The sequence below is a fragment of the Oryzias latipes genome, chromosome 11, assembly GCF_053564925.1.
Source record: "Oryzias latipes strain Hd-rR chromosome 11, Olatipes_Hd-rR_3.1".
In the NCBI taxonomy this organism is placed as follows: Eukaryota; Metazoa; Chordata; class Actinopteri; order Beloniformes; family Adrianichthyidae; genus Oryzias; species Oryzias latipes.
The window spans coordinates 5,117,794-5,140,973 of NC_136247.1; the positions used below are offsets into that span (position 1 = coordinate 5,117,794).

Sequence of the window (23,180 nt, forward strand, 5' to 3'; positions counted from 1 at the left end):
TCTGTCTTCTCCAGGTTGTCCTGTCGGCCAAAAAAATGGTAGAGGCCTGTGCTCTCTGGCTGCTCCTGAACCAATGCAGCTAAAAGGCTGTCATTGGTTCAGGTGGGACAGGGACAGCCCTACGACCAAAAGCGGCCAGAGGACCCAAAGAAGATCTGGTACTTATTCACAGAGGATCACATGTTGTAATACAGTTTGTCATCCAATGAACAGATGGGAAATTTTAGCTTTAACTGACAATAACACTAGATTACGAGAACATGGAGAACAGCATTTTTGGATGTTGCACCTGTGTCCCCACACTGTAGTTTCTACTTTATTTGTTTCTTATCTGGGTAGTCAACTACTTGCGGAGGAAGGCTCCTGCTCCAGGAACACAGATGGAGAACGCTGTACGCTTCATCAAGGCCAGAGACAGACAGAAAGCTGCTGCTGCATCTGCTGCTGCAACTACCACCTCTCCCAGCAGCAGCAGCAGCTCTGCATCAGTTCCTTCAGGCCTGGCAGCCAAATCTGCACAGAGGTAGAATGTTTCAGTCTCAAAGCTGTTCCCTGCAGTGTGTCTGCTTGTGTTCTAATAAATTGACATTTAACATCTTATTTTTTAGATTTACATCCTTTGTCTCTGGTCGCCGTTCTCTGTCTGTGGTGGAAATGCAGGTAAAAGTGAAGCAGCTTGTGGGCAGACCTGCATTTCCAGGTACATTAGAAATGAACAGTCACAGTAGAGTGTAGATCTCGTCATGTGATCAGTTAATTTATGTGGTATTGTGGTGTTTTCAGCCTCCTCTACACCTGCTGTTTCATCCAAAACTTTTGTGGAGCCTAATGATGAAGAGCTGGTCAGCGCTGTAGTTGACATAGAGTGTGAGTAACAGAACAGACACATTCAGAGGTCAGGTTGGACACGTTGATGTGTCAGCTGATGTTAACTGCTGTTTTTTTCTATTTTAAAATAATTATCTGATGGGAGATGAACTGGAAACAGAACAGTAAGTTTGTGTTTGGTTGAAACTTTGCCTGGGTCTAAGTGCTGCTTCTCACTCACAACCCACTTCAGCTTCATCATGACTACTAGATGATCAGCAGTTCAACATCACTCTCTCACCTATTTAATCACTTCTTTCTGCTTTCAGCATCCGTCTTTCATTAAGAGCCGAATATTAACTTTTCATGTAATCAACCTCTTTACCTTCTGCGGGCTAATGAGGAGGTATCGACTCGCCAAAGTCCTCACCCCCCAGCTCATCTACGTGGATCACGACTGCTGCTGCGGCAGAGACGGCGTGTCCAAGACATCTGCCTTGTTTTGGGTACCAACTCAGATTCACTATGTTTGCACTACTGCTGACACAGTTCAGTCCTAAAGGTCTCTCAACGTTTGTTTTGTCTGTTGCTGGATGCTCTCCGCATGGAGGAGATCTGGAGCACCCAGGAGCGGCACCTTAGCTGCATCCAGGACTTGCCGGGGGTGCAGCTCTACACCGAGACTGGCAGGCTACCAAGGGCGGGGTCAGCCTGCCAGTTTATCGCTGTGCGAGAGGCTCCACCTCTCTGGAGTCCTTCCACCTCCACCTCCAGCCGTTTATCCCAGGTAACTGCAGATGCCGATCAGTTTGACGGAGTAAATGTGGAACCTTAGACATTATTAGCAATTTCTAAACTTAACCGCTGATGTTTACACGGTTCCCTCAGGGACGTCTGCCAGCTTTAAATACTTCCAGGCGTTCCTGATAGATGGACTGGTGAGGTGGAACGAGGACCGAGCAGCAGCTGCTGCACCTCCGGCTGCAGCTGAGGAACATCTGTCGCCTCTCCACTCCTACAGTGGCCACCTCAAGCACGCCCTAACCAGAAGAGCCAAAGGGTGCTTGGTCTTCAGATGGTTAAGGATTTCACCAAACCTGCTGCGTACACAGGTGAATAATAACAAAAAGTGATCACAGGTGAAGCTCTGACTTCATATCAACCTACAAAAATGACCTGAGCTCTCTGTCGTCACTGCAGGGGAGCTCATCGGGGTGGAGTACCTGTACCAGCAGACGGGCAGCGTGCTTGAGGATGTCAGCCTGGACCCTGATGCTCCGGACGAGGCTGCTCATCATCTCCTCTGACGCAGCAGCCCGGTCAGGTGACCCAGCTGGCACCATCAGGTCTGGGAGCCATCCATCCCCCACCACCACCACTGAAGAGGATGTCCGTCCCGGTACTACGCAGAATTCTGGTCAGCATCCTTCCTCAGACTCTGAGGTAAAATCTACAGGTCGAGTGCTCCATAAAACTTTGTGAAGTTGTGTACTTTAGTAGAATTTCTGTGCCACCGCTTTTAAAAGTAGGAAAGCGGCAGAAGCAGAAGCACCAGAGGACGGCCTTCCACCAGCCACCAAAGTCCACCGACAGGTTGTGCAGTACACCTGCAGAAAGTGTGGCCAGCCCAAAAGGCTAGACACTGGCCACACACGCATGTCTGGGCTGTCGTACTGCGCAACTGTGGGCGGGAAAAGTGTGGAGGAGCGGAGGGAACAGATGAAATGGGAACAGGAACAATGAAGGCCTTCAAAAATATATCTATATTTTTTTATTTCACAAACAAATATTTTTTGTTGCAAAGCTTGTGTTATTTCGTTTTGATGGATGGACAGATGGAGAACACCGTACGCCTTGTGAAGGCCAGAGACAGACAGAAAGCTGCTGCTGCAACTACCACCTCTCCCAGCAGCAGCAGCTCTGCATCTGTTTCATCAGGCCTGGCAGCCAAATCTGCACAGAGGTAGAATGTTTCAGTCTCAAAGCTCTTCACTGCAGTGCGTCTGCTTGTGTTCTAATAAACTGACATTTAACATCTTATGTTTTAGATTTACATCCTTTGTCTCTGGTCGCCGTTCTCTGTCTGTGGTGGAAAAAGCCTGCACTCACCATTTTCGAGAAGACTGGCTGAAAGAATTCAGCTGGCTGAGGTACCATAAGCAGTCGAACTATATGAATTGCGAATACTGCAGCAGCTACCCGAGAACTGCGGGGAACACAAAGTTTGCCGATAGGAGGATCTGCTCTAAGGGGGAGTGAGTAAAGGCTCAAGTTGTTTAGACCTACATGTTCTAGTGGAATGTTATTGGCCAGTGCCCCTAATGTTTAAATACATTTAAGTATTGTTTGTAACTGTGAAATGACCGAAAGGTTACTAATCACTTGTTACTAAGCACTTTTTTATTCTGAATGTATGGTATTTTGCTTACTATTTGTACTGTCATGACAGCGATGGTGCTGTCAGTTTACCTTGTTGCTACATCTTCAAAAGTGCAGAATAAAATGTGACACTGAATTTTAAACAGCACATTGTCATTTCTGCATCTATTATTAAAGTATTTATTAGTAATACAGTGGAAATTAGTAGATTTGGTTAGCATGTTGATTTACGGTATGCGCCCCTAAATCTTCTGGTTGTGCCCCTAAAATTTTCAGTTGGGGGCCACAGTGCTCCTAGTGAAAAAAGTGAGTCTGGGGCCCTGCATAGAGTGTGAGTAACAGAACAGACACATTCAAAGCTCAGGTTGGACACATTGATGTCTCAGCTGATTTAACTGCTATTTTTCTATTATCACTGGACTCAGAAGTCATGGTTGCCATATCAACGATGCCGTCACTTCCCAGTTGTTTCTGAATGCAGTCCAAAATCCAGGAGCGGTTTTCTCCATCCGAAGTGGGAGTCGATTTACTAGAGTAAGCTCATGTCACCGCATTTAGAATAATTAGAACAAAATGACATTGCTGACTTCATCAATCCTCTGTTGTGCTGGCTGAAAGAAAGAAAGACTGTGGAGTCCAAGCAAATCTCCACATGCATCAAGAAAGTAGATGTTACAGGTGCCAGAACATCCCATGTGGGTCAATGATATGGGTAACATGTTCTACCTTCCACCGCAACCAGGAAACACAGATTCCATCACCTCACTTCTTGCCAGCAACACTAAAAATATCTGTTCCAACATGAATTGTCAGTTTTGCTCGTCAAATGTGGAAACTGGAATCTCTTTTGATGATTGTGACATATTTCCCTTGCATGTGCCAAGACAATCTGCAGTCAGGGAACGAGTGACACCAGATGGTTCCATCTATGTTCCAATCAATGGGAAGAAGGAACAATTCAACCTGTCCTCTGTCATTTGCCACAAAATAAATCACTTTCACACCTACGTTTTCAAAGATGATGTCATTCTTAAAGCAAACGACAGTCAAATCTCTGTAGCAGATGAGACCAGTCTGGATGACATGAGTTTACATGGAATAGTCTACTATCAAAAATGCAAAGACACAACTGCTGTCAATCTGATGGACGTGTCTACTAACGATGAGGAAAATGTTGCTCAGCAAGACACCATGAGGCAAGCTAGCAAATGTGGCGCACTGTTATAACTCTTATGTTTTTCAAAGGAATGCTGTGAAATTTGAATGCATGCATCCATGGCTGGCACTGAACATAATGAAGAAAACTGGATATGGCCATATAAGGAATGTGGGCGTGGTTAGCAAAAAACATCTGTTGCTAAGGAAATCCAAAAGTTTACTTTCTTTTTTTTTTTTTTTTTAACTTGTCCTGTCCAACAGCTGGGCAGACAGATGAGAGCTGACGGCCTCTTGTGTTGGACATATTTTATTTTAACAAGAGGGGTTATTAATCTTCAGACAAACCAAAGGGATGTCTGAATAAACCCCTTTTGTAATTGAGGCCAAACTTTATAATTTCAACCGTCTTTGAAAATCTTTGGTATTGGACCGGACGGAAAAGGAAAGAAGGGAAGAAGAGAGAGGGATGTTAGAGAGATGGGGGGGGGGGGGGGGGTAAGAGGGTGATAATAGGAGGGGGGAGGATAAGACAATGAAGCAGCATAAAGCAACAAGTTTACTGGTTGTTTATCATTACGGTAAGGTTCAAATGTAGTACAAAAAGGGCGGGGCCTGTCCACACACTCAAATGTTATCAACACACCTGCTAGCCGCAAAAAAGCCCACATGTCAACATGCACACAAAACAGATAGTGTTCAAAAGTTTACTTTTTCTGATTCGTCTGAAACGGACGTCGATCTGTTCATTATCCCCTGGCAACCAAAACATAAAATGGTTGCTATGGAGATAGAATCAAGAGAAAAGCCGGCATTTTGAAAAAAATGTGGATTTTCTATCAACTACGTTATGTAGCTCTTACTAATGGAGCAATGGGTTTTACTGAGTGAGTTGATGATGCTGATCGCTAAGCTAGCACTTTTAGCCATATTAGCAATAACTTTCATAGTTAGCATAATTAGCATCTTAAGCAATGCGTTTTTCTGAGTCTTAATGATGCTGATCGTAATGCTAGCACTTTTAGCTACATTAGCATTGCTACTATAGTTAGCATAATTAGCATTTTACACAATGTGTTTTTCTGGGTAAACTGATGACGCTGATCGCTAAGCTAGCACTTTTAGCCATATTAGCATAACTACCATAGTGAGCATGGTCAGTATATGCATTTTTTGGGCGGCTGAGCTGCATGGAGGTGGGCAGCGATAGCGGAGGTGGTGCGTAGAGGGGGGTAGCGCCTACGGGCCATACAATGCCGCCTACGGCTTTAATTGACATCTATAATTTTGTCTGCTGTGAGTTTTCCTGAAACTTTTACCATGAACTCTATTAGAAATTGTCCGATATTAGCTGGATGGTTCATTTTTAGGGCTATTTTTAATAAAACGACACACAGATAGGTGAAATTGGTTTTTAAAAGAGAAAATGAGGAACGCTTCATGAATTTGCGTGTCATCCTTGCGCCTCCGTGAACCCCATTTTCTCTGTTCCAAACGAGGCTCTGATTGTGTCTTAGGTCAGACAAAGCAGCTCAATCCAACACCTGTCACCATCAGAGTTACATCATGTGTCCCTTTAATTCACACAATGACACTTTTTCACCACTGAAATCATTTCCAACACCTTTGTGATTATTTTACAGATTTTTCTGTAAAGAGACACAATTTCCAGGATGTTTGTTGTGATTGCCCAAGGCCGGGCTCGAACTCACAACCTCGTGCACGGCAGCAAGAGGCCCCCCTTTGCACCTCTTCCCCCAAGAAAAACCCCTTCTCCCCTCTTCCTCCCACAGAGAAGAATGAGCAACATCCGCGGTCCCTCCGTGAACCCCATTTTCTCTGATTCAAATGTTCCGATTGTTCCAACTTCGCGACCAATCAGATGGCAGCATTTGTTGCAATTCCTCGATCCCGCCCTCTCCTTTTACTGTCACGGATGCCGTCTTCACGATCAGACGCAAGTGTTATTTTTCCTTTTATTTAACGTGAAATCAATGCACTGCTGCCTCCACCTATCAGCTACCAGAACCAGGGGGGTTCTGAAGACACATTGGTCCCTGGTCTTGGGGGACTACGTGGCCATCAGGGAGGCCGTTCTCGGGAGCCCCAGGCTGATGGCTCAGACTGGACTTCAGCTGTTTCAGCTGAACCAGAGGACCCTGTCACAGTGGTGAGAGCTCCAACTACTACAGTCTGGTGTATCTTGTCCAACTCTCCCAGAATCCCGGTACCAGCGTCTCTCTGTCTTCTCCAGGTTGTCCTGTCGGCCAAAAAAATGGTAGAGGCCTGTGCTCTCTGGCTGCTCCTGAACCAATGCAGCTAAAAGGCTGTCATTGGTTCAGGTGGGACAGGGACAGCCCTACGACCACAAGCGGCCAGAGGACCCAAAGAAGATCCGGTACTTAATCACAGAGGATCATATGTTGTAATACAGTTTGTCATCATATGAACAGATGGGAAATTTTAGCTTTAACTGACAATAACACTAGATTATGAGAACATGGAGAACAGCATTTTTTGATGTTGCACCTGTGTCCCCACACTGTAGTTTCTACTTTATTTGTTTCTTATCTGGGTAGTCAACTACTTGCGGAGGAAGGCTCCTGCTCCAGGAACACAGATGGAGAACGCCGTACGCTTCATCAAGGCCAGAGACAGACAGAAAGCTGCTGCTGCATCTGCTGCTGCAACTACCACCTCTCCCAGCAGCAGCAGCAGCTCTGCATCAGTTCCTTCAGGCCTGGCAGCCAAATCTGCACAGAGGTAGAATGTTTCAGTCTCAAAGCTGTTCCCTGCAGTGTGTCTGCTTGTGTTCTAATAAATTGACATTTAACATCTTATTTTTTAGATTCACATCCTTTGTCTCTGGTCGCCGTTCTCTGTCTGTGGTGGAAATGCAGGTTAAAGTGAAGCAGATTGTGGGCAGACCTGCATTTCCAGGTACATTAGAAATGAACAGTCAGAGTAGAGTGTAGATCTCGTCATGTGATCAGTTAATTTATGAGGTATGGTGGTGTTTTCAGCCTCCTCTACACCTGCTGTTTCATCCAAAACTTTTGTGGAGCCTAATGATGAAGAGCTGGTCAGCGCTGTAGTTGACATAGAGTGTGAGTAACAGAACAGACACATTCAGAGGTCAGGTTGGACACGTTGATGTGTCAGCTGATGTTAACTGCTGTTTTTTTCTATTTTAAAATAATTATCTGATGGGAGATGAACTGGAAACAGAACAGTAAGTTTGTGTTTGGTTGAAACTTTGCCTGGGTCTAAGTGCTGCTTCTCACTCACAACCCACTTCAGCTTCATCATAACTACTAGATGATCAGCAGTTCAACATCACTTCTTTCTGCTTTCAGCATCCGTCTTTCATTAAGAGCCGAATATTAACTTTTCATGTAATCAACCTCTTTACCTTCTGCGGGCTGATGAGGAGGTATCGACTCGCCAAGGTCCTCCCCCCAGCTCATCTACGTGGATCACGACTGCTGCAGCAGAGACGGCGTGTCCAAGACATCTGCCTTGTTTTGGGTACCAACTCAGATTCACTATGTTTGCACTACTGCTGACACAGTTCAGTCCTAAAGGTCTCTCAACGTTTGTTTTGTCTGTTGCTGGATGCTCTCCGCATGGAGGAGATCTGGAGCACACAGAGGCGGCACCTTAGCTGCATCCAGGACTGGCCGGGGGTGCAGCTCTACACCGAGACTGGCAGGCTACCAAGGGCGGGGTCAGCCTGCCAGTTTATCGCTGTGCGAGAGGCTCCACCTCTCTGGAGTCCTTCCACCTCCACCTCCAGCGGTTCATCCCAGGTAACTGCAGATGCTGTTCTGTTTGATGGGGTAAATGTGGAAGCTTAGCCATTATTAGCAATTTCTAAACTTAACCGCTGATGTTTGCACGGTTCCCTCAGGGATGTCTGTTAGCTCTAAATACTTCCAGGCGTTCCTGATAGATGGACTGGTGAGGTGGAACGAGGACCGAGCAGCAGCTGCTGCACTTCCGACTGCAGCTGAGGAACATCTGTCGCCTCTCCACTCCTACAGTGGCCACCTCAAGCACGCCCTAACCAGAAGAGCCAAAGGGTGCTTGGTCTTCAGATGGTTAAGGATTTCACCAAACCTGCTGCGTACACAGGTGAATAATAACTAAAAGTGATCACAGGTGTTGATCTGACTGCATATCAACCTACAAAAATGACCTGAGCTCTCTGTCGTCACTGCAGGGGAGCTCATCGGGGTGGAGTACCTGTACCAGCAGACGGGCAGCGTGCTTGAGGATGTCAGCCTGGACCCTGATGCTCCGGACGAGGCTGCTGCTGTCACTGCTCTCCAAGAGGAGGATGAGGGCATCGAGGAGGATGAAGACGCCACCATCTCTGGGCCAGTCATCATCTCCTCTGACACAGCAGCCCGGTCAGGTGGCCCAGCTGACACCAGTAGGTCTGGGAGCCATCCATTCCCCTCCACCACCACCAAAGAGGATGTCCGTCCCGGTTCCTCGCAGTCTTCTGGTCAGCATCTCTCCTCAGACTCTGAGGTAAAATCTACAGGTCGAGTGCTCCATAAAACTTTGTGAAGTTGTGTACTTTAGTAGAATTTCTGTGCTTTGCATTTGCCAATTGTCCATTTGCTTCTGTCTCAGGAAGAGGTCCAGGGTCCTGATGGTCAGTCAGGATACCAGTATGTCCTGAAGCTGGCCAAGGTCCTGGTGGAGATCAGGAGTCTGCCTGCAATCTTCAACAGCAGGGTGGACAGAATCATCACACTCTGGAAACGCCTCCCAGACTGTGACAAACAGCGGGTCGTCTACCCTGCAGGCATCGGGACAGACAGCCCAAAGGGCGCTTCAAGGCCGCAAAGAGGAATAACTCTTCCTGTCCTGGGAAGGAGAGTCTCCAACGGTACGATTGGTTTCTAGAAGTCTTAGTTTACTTTGAAATCTACTCCCTTTTTTTCATGCTGTCATTTCTTCCACATGACTCCAGCGGCTTTCTGGGACTGAACTCTGGTCCTGCAAACTGATGCCAGCCGCCTGGTGGAAGCCATTTGCAGCCAGCTCTGCCGCCTCCACCCGTCAGCTACCAGAACCGGGGGGGTTCTGAAGACCCGTTGGTCCCTGGTCTTGGGGGACTATGTGGCCATCAGGGAGGCCGTTCTGGGGAGCCCCAGGCTCATGGCTGAAACTGGACTTCAGCTGTTTCAACCCTGTCACAGTGGTGAGAGCTCCAACTTCTGCAGTCTGGTGTATCTTTTCCAACTATCCCAGCATCCCAGTACCAGCCTCTCTCTGTCTTCTCCTGCTGCTCCAGCCGTTTCCCTGCAGCTAAAGGGCTGTCCTTGCTTCAGGTGGGACAGGGACAGCCCTACAACTACAAGCTGCCAGAGGAGAAGATGCTTCTGTCAGCAACACCATCCGGGGCTGAACCAGCTCGACCCTGAAGCTCCTCCTCCACCATCACCTCCTCCTTCTGAGTGTGTGCCCAGGACCACCGCTTTTAAAAGTAGGAAACCGGCAGAAGCAGAAGCACCAGAGGAAGGCCTTCCAGCAGCCACCAAAGTCCGCCGACAGGTTGTGCAGTACACCTGCAGAAAGTGTGGCCAGCCCAAAAGGCTAGACACTGGCCACACACGCATGTCTGGGCTGTCGTACTCCGTAACTGTGGGCGGGAAAAGTGTGGAGGAGCGGAGGGAACAGATGAAATGGGAACAGGAACAATGAAGGCCTTCAAAAATATATCTATATTTTTTTATTTCACACATAAATATTTTTTGTTGCAAAGCTTGTGTTATTTCGTTTTGATGGATGGACAGATGGAGAACACCGTACGCCTTGTGAAGGCCAGAGACAGACAGAAAGCTGCTGCTGCAACTACCACCTCTCCCAGCAGCAGCAGCTCTGCATCTGTTTCATCAGGCCTGGCAGCCAAATCTGCACAGAGGTAGAATGTTTCAGTCTCAAAGCTGTTCACTGCAGTGCGTCTGCTTGTGTTCTAATAAACTGACATTTAACATCTTATGTTTTAGATTTACATCCTTTGTCTCTGGTCGCCGTTCTCTGTCTGTGGTGGAAAAAGCCTGCACTCACCATTTTCGAGAAGACTGGCTGAAAGAATTCAGCTGGCTGAGGTACCATAAGCAGTCGAACTATATGAATTGCGAATACTGCAGCAGCTACCCCAGAACTGCGGGGAACACAAAGTTTGCCGATAGGAGGATCTGCTCTAAGGGGGAGTGAGTAAAGGCTCAAGTTGTTTAGACCTACATGTTCTAGTGGAATGTTATTGGCCAGTGCCCCTAATGTTTAAATACATTTAAGTATTGTTTGTAACTGTGAAATGACCGAAAGGTTACTAATCACTTGTTACTAAGCACTTTTTTATTCTGAATGTATGGTATTTTGCTTACTATTTGTACTGTCATGACAGCGATGGTGCTGTCAGTTTACCTTGTTGCTACATCTTCAAAAGTGCAGAATAAAATGTGACACTGAATTTTAAACAGCACATTGTCATTTCTGCATCTATTATTAAAGTATTTATTAGTAATACAGTGGAAATTAGTAGATTTGGTTAGCATGTTGATTTACGGTATGCGCCCCTAAATCTTCTGGTTGTGCCCCTAAAATTTTCAGTTGGGGGCCACAGTGCTCCTAGTGAAAAAAGTGAGTCTGGGGCCCTGCATAGAGTGTGAGTAACAGAACAGACACATTCAAAGCTCAGGTTGGACACATTGATGTCTCAGCTGATTTAACTGCTATTTTTCTATTATCACTGGACTCAGAAGTCATGGTTGCCATATCAACGATGCCGTCACTTCCCAGTTGTTTCTGAATGCAGTCCAAAATCCAGGAGCGGTTTTCTCCATCCGAAGTGGGAGTCGATTTACTAGAGTAAGCTCATGTCACCGCATTTAGAATAATTAGAACAAAATGACATTGCTGACTTCATCAATCCTCTGTTGTGCTGGCTGAAAGAAAGAAAGACTGTGGAGTCCAAGCAAATCTCCACATGCATCAAGAAAGTAGATGTTACAGGTGCCAGAACATCCCATGTGGGTCAATGATATGGGTAACATGTTCTACCTTCCACCGCAACCAGGAAACACAGATTCCATCACCTCACTTCTTGCCAGCAACACTAAAAATATCTGTTCCAACATGAATTGTCAGTTTTGCTCGTCAAATGTGGAAACTGGAATCTCTTTTGATGATTGTGACATATTTCCCTTGTGTGTGCCAAGACAATCTGCAGTCAGGGAACGAGTGACACCAGATGGTTCCATCTATGTTCCAATCAATGGGAAGAAGGAACAATTCAACCTGTCCTCTGTCATTTGCCACAAAATAAATCACTTTCACACCTACGTTTTCAAAGATGATGTCATTCTTAAAGCAAACGACAGTCAAATCTCTGTAGCAGATGAGACCAGTCTGGATGACATGAGTTTACATGGAATAGTCTACTATCAAAAATGCAAAGACACAACTGCTGTCAATCTGATGGACGTGTCTACTAACGATGAGGAAAATGTTGCTCAGCAAGACACCATGAGGCCACAAGAAGAAATGACCAGCTGCAAGTCTGAACCCACTATGGATTATGTTGCATTATCCAGAAGGAAAAAAAGGAAAAAAGAAAATCCTCGGACAATTAAAAACTGTTTGAGAAGGTTCACAACCAAAAAGAGGAACCAATCCTAAAAAAGTCTGAAGTGGGAACGGTGTGTGTTGGATAGAAACTAAGGATCAAATAGGGAACAAAGGACTTTCACACAATCATCTTAATGCTGGGGTTATTGCCATGGTTTCCAAAAAGGAGTGGATGCTCCTCTGTCCATGTTGGACTCCATGGATTTTTTTCTCTCCCTGCTTTTACTTTATTTAACAAAAATTACACATGACAAAAACTATTTTGTTTTAACAGCTCACTTGGAAATTGGCTCAAACACAAAGTGCAACTAAAAACAAGCAGCAAAAATATCTGTAGAACAATGCAGCATGAGTTTACTAAACTACCACTAGCTTCAGCATTTTAACATCTACACGCTCTCTGTAAAGCACTTTGGTCACAGCCTCTAAACAGATTTTTACTGCCTGAAACCGTTTGATCCTCCTGATTTTGAAGTCACATCCCCAGAAGCCAAATCTAATTTCTGTCTCACCAGCCAAGTTGGCCGGTAGATAAAAGTCTACCGACGAGGCATATTTTTAATGGTCAAATTATTAAATTCTTCTACAAAGAAAAACCACAGGTGCTATTTTAAAAAAAGATCATGTTAAATGCAAACAGAGAGGACATCACAACATAATTAAAACATAAGGAAGTTTGTTTTTCTGATAAACTTCCTTTTTGTTATGGTCTACGAAGTGTTTTGTTTCTTTACACATAAGTTGGGTTTCTTTTGTTCATCATCATAATGTTCATTTAACGTCATTGTCTTAAGTAAAGTCTGTTTCAACGTGTACAGGTTTCATTTACCTTTTAAAGTTTAACAGGTTCCATTCAATAAACATGAAAGTCATCATCCAAAAAATACACGCATGCCATTTTCCCCTCTAACCTGCCTATCCAAAGCTAAGTGACTTTCCCTAACCACAAAAAGGCAAGCGGCGGGTACTTATGCACCTAGATACCGTCAGCCCAGAGAGAGACCGATTGCCTCAAACCAGAACTGCAGCGGTGCTCCCAAGCATATAGCTTCAACCACTATGACTGCCACTAAGTGTTGTGAATCACCTAAACTATTCTGACACCTAACAGGGGAACATACAACTTTGCTTTGCGTGTTCCGTGTGTAGACATACCTTGAATTCCAGTGTACTTGATGAACAAAGAGTAAATACCTGTCAGTTTCAGGAATATGGTGGTTGGTGATTTTACAGAGGAGCTGAGGATCCAACAATTCCACATGACACGCTCAACTTTTGATGAGCTGTGTGATTCTGTGGGACCTTTGCTGACCATCTGGGTGCAGTGCCCAAGTCAGCCAGTTCCTACCAAGAAGCACATAGCCGTCCGCTTGTTGGTCACGTGACTCATTTCATTCAAATACATTACTGCAGCTTTGCAAAAAAGTCAACTTCTGTGCGCCTCAAAAATCACCTCATCCAAGCTCAAAAACCTTTTTTCTATTGGGAGTTTTTCCAAAATTGTTCTGTTTCCATTAAGTGAATTTACTGTTGCAAATCCAAATAGTGCAATTTCATAGTCAGCTGAAACACAGCCATTTATGACTTGCACAAGGTTCTGTATGCAAGAAGATTTATTGAAGCGTATTTGCTCAGTTTTTTGCATTCATGGTGATGGCGTTAACGTAAAAAAAGCTATGATGAAGCCTTGCCTTAAGCGATGTTGAAGCGTTGTCATTTTGTACAAGACGGTCAACTAAGCAACAACAATCTACAGAACATCATAGCCATCAAAAGTGCTGCAGTGTTAGTGCATTGACGGTCAATGGGTGCACATCCACGACTCATCCACTCAAACTGGCATTCATTCCAACCCATGAACAGGTGAACTTCATTTATATAATTGAAGCTATCTTCAAGAGCCACGCCCACCGCACCAGTACAAACAAGACATCACTTGCTTTCAAGCTTTCAGCTTTAGCACCTACACAAGATAAGAAACAACAACTGCTGTGGCCATCAACACCACACCCTACTGCATTTCACCTGCTGTGCCACTAATGGCACCGTGAGCTAAGATTAGACCATCGTGAGACAGGTTAGTTTTACCCAACTGATGATGTGTTGTTGCAATAATGTGACTCAGGTATTTTAGATAAACCTCGGCAATTAGAAAGATATAAATAAAAACAACTTTAACTGTGAATGAATTTCTTATATCACCCCAAGATTTTTCTCTTAGATCTTCCAAAACCGTAACAGAAACTAGTGTAAACAAAACAACAAAGGAAAAAAAGGTAAAGGAAAAAATACACAAATTACTACAGCAGGTGCTCGGTGATCCGGACTTAATTCAAGGATGACGCCGGCGAAGTCGAACACGCTAAAAACACACGTAAAATGCAACGATACAGTTGCAAAAAATCAAAATACCTGTTTCACCGGACATCTAGAACTGAATATCTTATTCAACAATTACAGCCAACATTTTTTTATACCTTTAAATGTCTGTTAACGGATCTTTTTTTTTTTTTTTTTTTCAAACTTTATGTGTTAACGGATCTTACCGTCATGCTCCAACCATCTCGAATCCTTGCCGCAGATCAAAAGAATTGTCCACGTTTTCCCTCCTTACCCATAGTTCACCACTTCTTTGGAAGAATACTGGTTCTTAAAAGAATACTGGTTCTTAAAAATGCAGGGAGCGCCCTCTAGTGGCACAACCATGTATCTACGTCTTTTCTCCACTTGGCTCCATACACTCATGGTTAATTGTGACCAAATACTTTACTTTGGTAGTCTTCTAAGTACTTCTACTGTATTATTACAGGATCACTGTAGTATTGTAGGACAAAAGTATTCTACACAATGGAAGGCTAAGAGACTTAGGATTCAAACTTCTCTTCCAAGTTTTTGAAGATGAAAAATGTAACTCAAACAAATATTTAATTATTTAAGCCCTTTGTTTTCAATTTTATGCTAATTTAGACAATTCTTACAGGTATTTTTTTCAGTATTTTTTCAATATTCAGTATTTAAAGTGTCTAAAAGAGATTTGATGTATTTGTAAAGAAGTGAACTCACTTTGCTTTGTGTGTTTTCAGTTGAAAATGTTTTTAAAATGTAAACCTTTCAAAGCTTTCTAATAAGTATTAAGACAATAAATGTGAAGGTAGGTTAGTTCCATTCGACTTCATGTTAGCGCCACGCTGTGCTGACATCAATCAATCAATGATACTTTATTAATCCCTCAAGGGAAAATGTAGGATCAGACCTGATGAGAAGCTCAGGTCTCTGAAAACAGCAGTTTACAGGACATGAATAATGATGAGATCAGAAAGAAGAAGAAAAAACGTGATTCTGTGTTTTCATGTACTTTTTAAGTATTGCAAAAAACTGACAAGCAAAAAAACTGACAAGCAAAAAAACTGACAAGCAATAAATGACGGATAAAAGCTTATTTTTTTTACTGTCTTACAAATTAGACACATAAAAGTATTTTTAGTAAAAATGTCAAATGCTGCAAAAACCAAGATTGTTTTTCATATAAAATAAAACGTTTTTTGATGTCAAACATAATAAATAGGACAACGTTTATGACAACCTTTTGTGGAACATTCTTCCACATGTTTACAGATAAAAACAATCATCTGCTGCTGATTCTTCTAGAGAAACCAAAACCTTGATTCTCTCCATATAAAAACATTTAGTAAACTGATTCACTTCTATATTCTAAACAAAAGGTACATTCAATTGGATTAAATATACAAAGAAGTTTGGTCATTTATTGATAGATTCACAGACATTCAGTAAAGGTGGGAATTAGTTTTTCGTTGTATTTGTTGTCTTTAAAAAGCTCAATTTTCGGTTTGTTAATTTACTTATTTAAATATTGATTTTAGCGTTTTTTTAATTTGATTTGTAGATTTTAAATCCTATTTATAGTTTTCTATTTTTTATAAATTCCTGACATGGACATGGATTCGTTCCAATTCCTCGATATCACGCCCAGTATTTACTCTTATTGCTGCCGACCTCATAATCTGATGTCTTGTCGTCTGTGAACTCAATTTTCTCTGCTCCTAATGTTCCAATTTTCCAACCAATCAGATGGCGGCATTTGTTCCAATTCCTAGACCTAGATTCAGAAGGAAAAAGGAAAATTCTTGGAAAATTAAAAACTGCTTAAGAAGGTTCAGATCCAAAAAGAGGAACCAATCCTAAACAAGCCTTAAATGGGAACGGTGTGTGTTGGACCTGTAGAAACTAAAAGGTCAATTAGGACAGTGTTTTTCAACCTTGCCACGGCACACTTTAACCTTGACAAAAATCCCGCGGCACACCAGCAAAAAAAAACAAAACAGAAATTCATGGTCTGTATTGATCGACAGCCCCCCCCCCCCCCCCCCCCCCCGATTATTATCCCCCCACAATTATCACAAAATCAAAATTTTGTGATAATTGTGGCCGGAAAAGCAGGAAGTTGCGGCTGTTTTTAAATAATAAATAAACTGACATTTAACATCTTATTTTTTACATTTACATTCTTTGTCTCTGGTCGGTGTTCTCTGTCTGTGGTGGAAATGCAGGTTAAAGTGAAGCAGCTTGCGGGCAGACCTGCATTTCCAGCTACATTAGAAATGACCATACATGGGTGGGGTCAGGGAGGGGGTGGCCGGTCTTCACCCGCTTGGTCCTCTCAGGGCGGCCGGGCTTATGGGTATCCTGTCAGCTGCGGGAATGGTCGGGCATACGGCGCTGGGGGCCGGCCGGCTGGGGGGGGGGGTTACTGCGTGGCGGCGGGGGGTGGGGAGGATAACCAGATGATTGTATGTGTGCGTGAGTTCATGGGTGGGACGGACCTGGGCCTGGGCTAGCTCGCTGGGACCCTCTGGGGCTTTCCCTCCGCATCACAGAGAGGGGAGGGCACTGAGAGGGTTGGGGAGGGGGGCTCAGATATAATGGCGGGGGGGGGGGGGGGGATGTAGTGTGTAGGGTCGTAGGGTTATGGGGGGTGGCTGTGGGTGCGTGGCGATCCCTGGGTTGCTCAGGTCGCGTGCCTGGGCTGGCTTGCGGAGACGGGGCGCCGGTCAGGTGGTGGGCCGCTCATGGGTTCTGGGGGCCCTGGCTTCGTCCTTGGCCCTTGTCTCGGTGCCCGGCGCCCGGTGGCCCCCGTGGCTGCCGCCTGGTACGGCTAAGCGCTCCTGTCCTGTGGCCTGGGGGCCGGACACTGGGTTCGCTTATGCCTCTGGGCATTGGGGGGCCCCTGTAGGGGGGCCTTCTCTGTGCCTGGCTGGTGGGGTGGGCGATCCCTTCCTCCCCCCCTCCCGGGCTGCCTGGGTCCGGATGCTGGGGGGGCTTCTGGCCTGGGGGCTCTCCTCCCCTCTCCTGGTCTGGCTGGTCTGGCTGGGTAGGATCTGGCTCCCCTTATGAACACACGGTTCACATCGGCAGCATGCATGTATCTCCACCCCCACGTGCACGTGCACACTGCCACACTGCTCCCTGTCTGCTTCATCCCTCCTCCTTACCCACAGTGTATTGATGGACAGATATGTTTCGCTCATCTTAGTGTCAGATTTTCACCTTTGATGTAAGATTTGTCTTTCCAGCAGATCTGGTTTAATTGTTACAGCTTAAAATAATAACTTATTCAAATCAGTGCTTGTATCCCCCACCTTTTCACCTTTTTTCCTTTTACTCTCTTCCACCCCCCCCCCCCCCCCCCCGTCACATTCTTCCCCTCTCCCTTCCCACACACACTAAATGTAAAAAATAAATAAAATAAAAAAAATACGACAAAAAGGGGTTTATACAAATATACACTCTGGTTGTTCAAAGCTATATAACCTCTTTTTGTGATAGTAAAACCTGTCCAACACAAAAAGCCTTCAGCTCTAATCTGTTTGCTCAGCTGTTGGACAGAACAAGTAAAAAAAAAAAAAAAGAAATGAACAATCAGAGTAGAGTGTAGATCTCGTCATGGGATCAGTGAATTTATGTGGTATAGTGGTATTGTGTGTGTGGAGCTGAGAAAACGAAACTCCTCACCCAAAACCTTCTGGACACCTTCAGTGGTCCGGCAGGACCCGACACCCTGGACATCCTCTTGCTGGATGCTCTCCGCATTGAGGAGATCTGGAGCACCCAGGAGCGGCACCTTAGCTGCATCCAAGACTGGCCGGGAGTGCAGCTCTACACCGAGACTGGCAGGCTACCAAGGGCGGGGTCAGCCTGCCAGTTTATCGCTGTGCGAAAGGCTCCACCTCTCTGGAGTCCTTCCACCTCCACCTGTTCATCCCAGGTAACTGCAGATACCAATCAGTTTGACGGAGTAAATGTGGAACCTTAGACATTATTAGCAATTTGTAAACATGACTACTGATGTTTACACTGTTCCCTCAGGGACGTCTGCCAGCTTTAAATACTTCCAGGCGTTCCTGATAGATGGACTGGTGAGGTGGAACGAGGACAGAGCAGCAGCTGCTGCACCTCCGGCTGCAGCTGAGGAACATCTGTCGCCTCTCCACTCCTACAGTGGCCACCTCAAGCACGCCCTAACCAGAAGAGCCAAAGGGTGCTTGGTCTTCAGATGGTTAAGGATTTCACCAAACCTGCTGCGTACACAGGTGAATAATAACAAAAAGTGATCACAGGTGAAGATCTGACTTCATATCAACCTACAAAAATGACCTGAGCTCTCTGTCGTCACTGCAGGGGAGCTCATCGGGGTGGAGTACCTGTACCAGCAGACGGGCAGCGTGCTTGAGGATGTCAGCCTGGACCCTGACGCTCCGGACGAGGCTGCTGCTGTCACTGCTCTCCAAGAGGAGGATGAGGGCATCGAGGAGGATGAAGACGCCACCATCTCTGGGCCAGTCATCATCTCCTCTGACACAGCAGCCCGGTCAGGTGACCCAGCTGGCACCAGCAGGTCTGGGAGTCTTCCAGTCCCCTCCACCACAACTGAAGAGGATGTCCGTCCCGGTTACTCGCAGAATTCTGGTCAGCATCCTTCCTCAGACTCTGAGGTAAAATCTACAGGTCGAGTGCTCCATAAAACTTTGTAAAGTTGTGTACTTTAGTAGAATTTCTGTGCTTTGCATTTGCCAACTGTCCATTTGCTTCTGTCTCAGGAAGAGGTCCAGGGTCCTGATGGTCAGCCAGGATACCAGTATGTCCTGAAGCTGGCCAAGGTCCTGGTGGAGATCAGGAGTCTGCCTGCAAGCTCCAACAGCAGGGTGGACAGAATCATTACACTCTGGAAACGCCTGCCAGACTGTGACAAACAGCGGGTCGTCTACCCTGCAGGCATCGGGACAGACAGCCCAAAGGGCGCTTCAAGGCCGCAAAGGGGAAGAGCTCTTCCTGTCCTGGGAAGGAGAGTCTCCAACGGTACGATTGGTTTCTAGAAGTCTTAGTTTACTTTGAAATCTACTCCCTTTTTTTCATGCTGTCATTTCTTCCACATGACTCCAGCGGCTTTCTGGGACTGAACTCTGGCCCTGCAAACTGATGCCAGCTGCCTGGTGTTGCAGCCAGCTCTGCTGCCTCCACCCATCAGCTACCAGAACCAGGGGGGTTCTGAAGACCCATTGGTCCCTGGTCTTGGGGGACAATGTGGCCATCAGGGAGGCTACTCTCGGGAGCCCCAGGCTCATGGCTCAGACTGGACTTCAGCTGTTTCGGCTGAACCAGAGGACCCTGTCACAGTGGTGAGAGCTCCAACTTCTACAGTCTGATGTATCTTGTCCAACTATACCAGCCTCTCTCTGTCCTCTCCAGGTTCTCCTGTTGGCCAAAAAAATGGGAGAGGGCTTACTCCAGTCGTTTCCCTGCAGCTAAAGGGCTGTCCTTGGTTCAGGTGGGACAGGGACAGCCCTACGACTACAAGCTGCCAGAGGAGAACATTCCACTGTCAGCAACATCATCCCGGGCTGAACTAGCTCGACCCTGAAGCTCCTCCTCCTCCACCACCATCACCACCTCCTCCTTATCCTTCTGAGCGTGTGCCCAGGACCACCGCCTTTAAAAGGAGGAAAGCAGCTGCAGCAGCAGAGGAAGGCCTTCCACTAGCCACAAAAGTCCGCCGACAGGTTGTGCAGTACACCTGCAGAAAGTGTGGCCAGCCCAAAAGGCTAGACACTGGCAACACACGCATGTCTGGGCGGATTCCCAAGAGACCAAAACTGGCGGACCCACGCTAAACGTTCACAAACAAATCTGAAGAGTTTGCGATCAAATTTGTGTTAAAATAATGGCGGGCATCGTCATTATTGAGCGTGGTCATGACCTCAGTTGCGTGAAGACAATAAAAAACAAATTTAAGTGGTCTTGGCTGGAAGAAAAAGACAAATATGGGGATTTTGTTTCATCGTACTTCGCAAGACAAATGTTGGAGGTGGGTACAATTTGTGTTTTTTAAAATTTCACTCTCAGCCGTTCTAATACAATTAGTTAAGGTGGAATTTATGCAGAGATTAAAACATGCTAACTGTCTTATACATTGTTTGAAATTGCCATTTATGTCAAGTCTGTGAATGGTTTGTATGTACCGTTTGTAGTAGTTTGTTAAATCTGGTCTGGGATCTTCTTCTTTATTTCTTTGATCAGTGCCCCATTGACCAGGAGAACCCCCCCTTGTAGATTTTCATGGTCTGACTGCAGAATAACCAACCACATTGATCAAAACTCACTGCAGTCGGACTCAAAGATGCAGATGAAAATGAAATATACTAGTACATTTTATTAAATACATTTATTTACTTTTTACAGGTCATGCTTGGTGTACTTTGTGTAAATGTGTTGTCAACTATGGGTCCAGTGGAAATAAGAGGCTCCATGAACATGCAGGCAGTGAGTCTCACAAAAAAAAAGCGAGCAACACAGCAGAATCAGCCCAGGTTGCCATCATCCTTCATGTGTCCAAGCACTTCTCTATCAGAGTGCCACTTCCCTTATGGTGCTGCACCAAATGTAAAGCATGATGATGTCAGGTGTGCCAAGTCTGCATAGGAACCCCCAGAAGTAAGCATGGTAGACAGAAGATCCCATGCTGAAGGCACGACGCCAGCGTTTCTGGCAGAGCAGGGTTTACCACTAAGATTAGTACCTCACCCGATCTCCTATGCCAAGGAAATGGCTAGGAATAGTCAAGTCCTTAGCACACTGCATATGGATAGAACAGCCTCATACAAGCAATGCAGCGACTGAAATAGAACTTTCCTACAGTGATAAAAGAAGAGGATTACAATCCGTATAATTTGGAATGTTCAAGGAACAATGTGGCCAACGATCTGCCCCCAGTTGGAGACACATTTCGTTTAGATCACTGGTGGTGGCAGGTGATGAAGAAAGGGCAGTATCCATATCTCTCCAAAGTTGTCAAGGCTGCTCTAAGCATTTTTCACAGGTCCCAAAATTGAGTCCTCATTCAGTGGTCTCAATGACATTGTTGACAAAAAGTCAAACAGATTACATGTTGATACCTATCATGCATACATGCAGGTGAGGTACAGTTTAAAGTCAAAGAATGCGTCTGGATGTGTACCATCGGTAGGATAATCGGAAGTCCCCTGTGGACAGAGGCCAGTGCCACTACCTTCAGACAGCTCACGGACGATACAAGAGAAAAATGGCGAAGAGACAAGAAGAGCAAGAAGAAAGGAGAAGAGCAATGGGGGTAGAGTCTAGTAAATCCACACAAAAAAAACAAGTGAGCAATGTCCACCAGAAGGCAAAACAGATAAAGAGGAAAATCCTCAGCCAGTCTAAAAGAAAAGCACCAGTTGCAAAGAAACCGCAAAAAGTGTAAACTGGCCTCTGTGTACAGCCATGGAGTGTGTAAAAAGATGTAGGGTTAATTAAGCATTATGAAGATTTTTAAGGTAGTGTAGGTCCAATACATTTCGTGTAAAATAATCTCAAAACCAAATTTTGAAATTATTTCAGTTTTATTTTGAATACATTTCTCAGATTTATTTGTATTTCATAATTACCATGATTTAGTTCAGTTTTGCTCAAAAAATATTATTGACATTAATTATAAGTATTTGGTGGTTTGGACCCACACTCCCTTAAAAAAGAATGTTTACAATGTTTAAATTTGTTTGTATGTTTGTTTTGATATTTCCCAGATTACTTAATATTGGTGTTAAAGAATTGATTTATTATGTTATAGAAAGACGGTTTAAAGCAGATCCCATACTTTGATGTAATTATAGTTTGAGAAAACAGTATTTCTAAAGCAGAATGTACAAATAAATGAGGAACTTTTATAGAATATCATAGTTACTGGTGTTCTTTTTGCCATTTGGACCTTTGATGTTACTATATTTTAGCAAGTGTGTGTTTTGCAGCTTTAAGGAAAAGCTTAGATTGTAGGATTGTGTTACTTCTAGCAAATATCCAAATTCTTTTTTAGGACCAGCAAGTCCTTAATGGCAAGTCAAACTAGGGGTTTGATTGACAAATCATGATGCTCCAATTAGTCTTAGTTTCTTGATTAAGAAGTGACTAACTAGCTGCCAGAATGTACCAGAATGCATCTAAGACCATGTATTTTTCAAAATTTTTCCTCCGTACCAGCCATATCGCTCAAAGAAAAGTTCAGGGATTTTTTCCTTGCCTGGCTTTCATCACTGAAATCAACACAAACTGTTCACACAAAGGCTTCACATCACTTTGAGGCTCCAATTCTGTCTTAGGTCAGACAAGGCAGCTCAATCCAACACCTGTCACCCTCAGAGTTACATCATGTGTCACTTTAATTCACTCAATGACACCTTTTCCCCACTGAAATCATTTCCAACATTATTTTACACATGTTTCTGTAAATTGACACAATTGTAATGTCTTTTGTTGTGATTGCCCAAGGCGGGGCTCGAACTCACGACCTCGTGAACGGCAGCAAGATGCCCCCCTCCACCCCTCTTCCCCCCACAGAGAAGAATGAGCAACATCCGCGGGATGTTGATCATGGGCGGGCACCTCCGGGGTCCACCTGGAAGATGCAGTGAGACAGCTGCCTCATGAAGGTGGGATGGAGCTGGTGGCTCTCAGTGGTCACACCTGACGCAAAGCGCCGCATCAGGTACCAAATGTCAAGTCGAACCACCAGGCAGCTGCCCCCACTCCTACAAGACAAACGTTGAGAGACCTTTAGGACTGAACTGTGTGCAACATGTCAGCATTAACAAAAACATGATGAATCT

At 45.0% G+C, this 23,180-nt stretch overlaps 2 protein-coding genes and 2 long non-coding RNA genes across 6 annotated transcripts; 3 read left to right on the forward strand and 1 right to left on the reverse strand.

Annotated features, from left to right (window-relative positions):
• Window positions 1–183: 183 nt before the first annotated feature.
• On the forward strand, window positions 184–13,333 carry LOC144995125 (uncharacterized). Of its 2 annotated transcripts, none has more exons than XM_078954570.1 (6): window positions 184–1,594; window positions 1,725–1,919; window positions 2,008–2,250; window positions 8,983–9,241; window positions 9,326–9,556; window positions 9,650–13,333. In XM_078954570.1, exons 1-5 carry the CDS (start codon window positions 1,412–1,414, stop codon window positions 9,340–9,342), a joined length of 897 nt encoding a protein of 298 aa, XP_078810696.1. In that variant the 5' UTR covers window positions 184–1,411; the 3' UTR covers window positions 9,343–9,556; window positions 9,650–13,333. The 2 variants fall into 2 exon arrangements, with proteins under 2 accessions (XP_078810696.1, XP_078810697.1); XM_078954571.1 differs by having other exon boundaries at window positions 184–700; window positions 784–1,594; window positions 8,983–9,556.
• Window positions 6,011–7,864, forward strand: LOC144995128 (uncharacterized). 2 transcript variants are annotated; one of them, XR_013658759.1, is made up of 3 exons: window positions 6,011–6,511; window positions 6,596–7,104; window positions 7,190–7,864. It is a non-coding gene; the product is annotated as an uncharacterized LOC144995128 (long non-coding RNA). The 2 variants fall into 2 exon arrangements; XR_013658758.1 differs by having other exon boundaries at window positions 6,596–6,739; window positions 6,921–7,864.
• Window positions 13,334–18,257: 4,924 nt separating the features above from the next.
• LOC144995131 (uncharacterized) lies at window positions 18,258–18,840 on the reverse strand. The gene is made up of 2 exons (XR_013658764.1): window positions 18,708–18,840; window positions 18,258–18,584 (listed from the first exon to the last, which is right to left on the reverse strand). It is a non-coding gene; the product is annotated as an uncharacterized LOC144995131 (long non-coding RNA).
• LOC144995127 (uncharacterized) lies at window positions 18,457–19,678 on the forward strand. Its single transcript, XM_078954572.1, has 4 exons — window positions 18,457–18,596; window positions 18,685–18,998; window positions 19,104–19,362; window positions 19,447–19,678. The coding sequence occupies exons 1-4, from the start codon at window positions 18,560–18,562 to the stop codon at window positions 19,461–19,463; spliced, it is 627 nt and encodes a 208-aa protein (XP_078810698.1). The 5' UTR covers window positions 18,457–18,559; the 3' UTR covers window positions 19,464–19,678.
• The last annotated feature ends 3,502 nt before the right edge of the window (window positions 19,679–23,180 follow it).

Excerpts from the sequence above, each read along its gene's own strand:
- LOC144995127 (XM_078954572.1), top strand. The coding sequence starts at position 18,560 with ATGGTTAAGGATTTCACCAAACCTGCTGCGTACACAG. Across the intron at positions 18,597-18,684 it reads CAAACCTGCTGCGTACACAG|GGGAGCTCATCGGGGTGGAG; the intron begins GTGAATAATAAC and ends TCGTCACTGCAG. Across the intron at positions 18,999-19,103 it reads ATCCTTCCTCAGACTCTGAG|GAAGAGGTCCAGGGTCCTGA; the intron begins GTAAAATCTACA and ends CTTCTGTCTCAG.
- LOC144995125 (XM_078954570.1), top strand. The coding sequence starts at position 1,412 with ATGGAGGAGATCTGGAGCACCCAGGAGCGGCACCTTAGCTGCATCCAG. Across the intron at positions 1,595-1,724 it reads CCTCCAGCCGTTTATCCCAG|GCGTTCCTGATAGATGGACT; the intron begins GTAACTGCAGAT and ends AAATACTTCCAG. Across the intron at positions 2,251-8,982 it reads ATCCTTCCTCAGACTCTGAG|GAAGAGGTCCAGGGTCCTGA; the intron begins GTAAAATCTACA and ends CTTCTGTCTCAG.